At 27.1% G+C, this 689-nt stretch overlaps 1 protein-coding gene across 1 annotated transcript; it reads right to left on the reverse strand.

Annotated features, from left to right (window-relative positions):
- Positions 1 to 145: 145 nt before the first annotated feature.
- LOC126910196 (major facilitator superfamily domain-containing protein 6-B-like) lies at positions 146 to 660 on the reverse strand. Its single transcript, XM_050692565.1, has 2 exons — positions 515 to 660; positions 146 to 440 (listed from the first exon to the last, which is right to left on the reverse strand). The coding sequence occupies exons 1-2, from the start codon at positions 609 to 611 to the stop codon at positions 265 to 267; spliced, it is 273 nt and encodes a 90-aa protein (XP_050548522.1). The 5' UTR covers positions 612 to 660; the 3' UTR covers positions 146 to 264.
- Between the last annotated feature and the right edge of the window lie 29 nt (positions 661 to 689).

Consider the following 689-nt stretch of genomic DNA (forward strand, 5'->3'; position numbering starts at 1 on the left):
GTTTAAAAATAAAAATGTTTTAATTTATTATCAAAATTTTCATTTATTTTTAATTTTTTGGGCTAGCTTAAACTACCAGACAATTTTATTTTTGATTAATATTTAGAGAAACAAAACAAATTTTAATAAAATTTTTATAAATTGATATCTATAATGATGGTAACATTGTTTTCAAAATACATATTAGCGATTTTACAGTAATTTTTTATATTTTTTTAATTTTAAATATTAACTACAAGTAAACAAATCTTATTATATAATGATCTATTTACCAGATTTTTCAGGCTTAGTTTGGTCTTCAAATTTATGTAACCACATGCAATGCATTAATCCATAAATTATTCCACTAACAACTCCCAAAAGTCCCATTAGTCTAAACGATTGTCTAGTTCCAAATGAACCTATTAATAGGCCTCCTATGAAACTTCCACTTCCACGACCTAAATGACGTTATTCTATATTTCAGCATTACTATGATGACAATAATTGTAAAAATAATAAGTGTATATTGTACCAAGACTGAAATGGCACATTCCTGAAACACCAATTAGTGTTGCCAAAAGATTTTTCGGAGCCAGTAATGCACAATATGTAGCAGCTGCTACCCACATCAAATGAACTGCTAAGGATTCAATAGCTTCAAATGGGAAAACCCACCAAGGATCTCTGTGAAAAAATTGTAATTAAAT

This window comes from Daktulosphaira vitifoliae, unplaced genomic scaffold (assembly GCF_025091365.1).
Source record: "Daktulosphaira vitifoliae isolate Bord-2020 unplaced genomic scaffold, ASM2509136v1 Scaffold_6432, whole genome shotgun sequence".
Lineage (NCBI taxonomy): Eukaryota > Metazoa > Arthropoda > Insecta > Hemiptera > Phylloxeridae > Daktulosphaira > Daktulosphaira vitifoliae.

Excerpts from the sequence above, each read along its gene's own strand:
- LOC126910196 (XM_050692565.1), bottom strand. The coding sequence starts at position 611 with ATGTGGGTAGCAGCTGCTACATATTGTGCATTACTGGCTCCGAAAAAT. Across the intron at positions 441-514 it reads AATGTGCCATTTCAGTCTTG|GTCGTGGAAGTGGAAGTTTC; the intron begins GTACAATATACA and ends AACGTCATTTAG.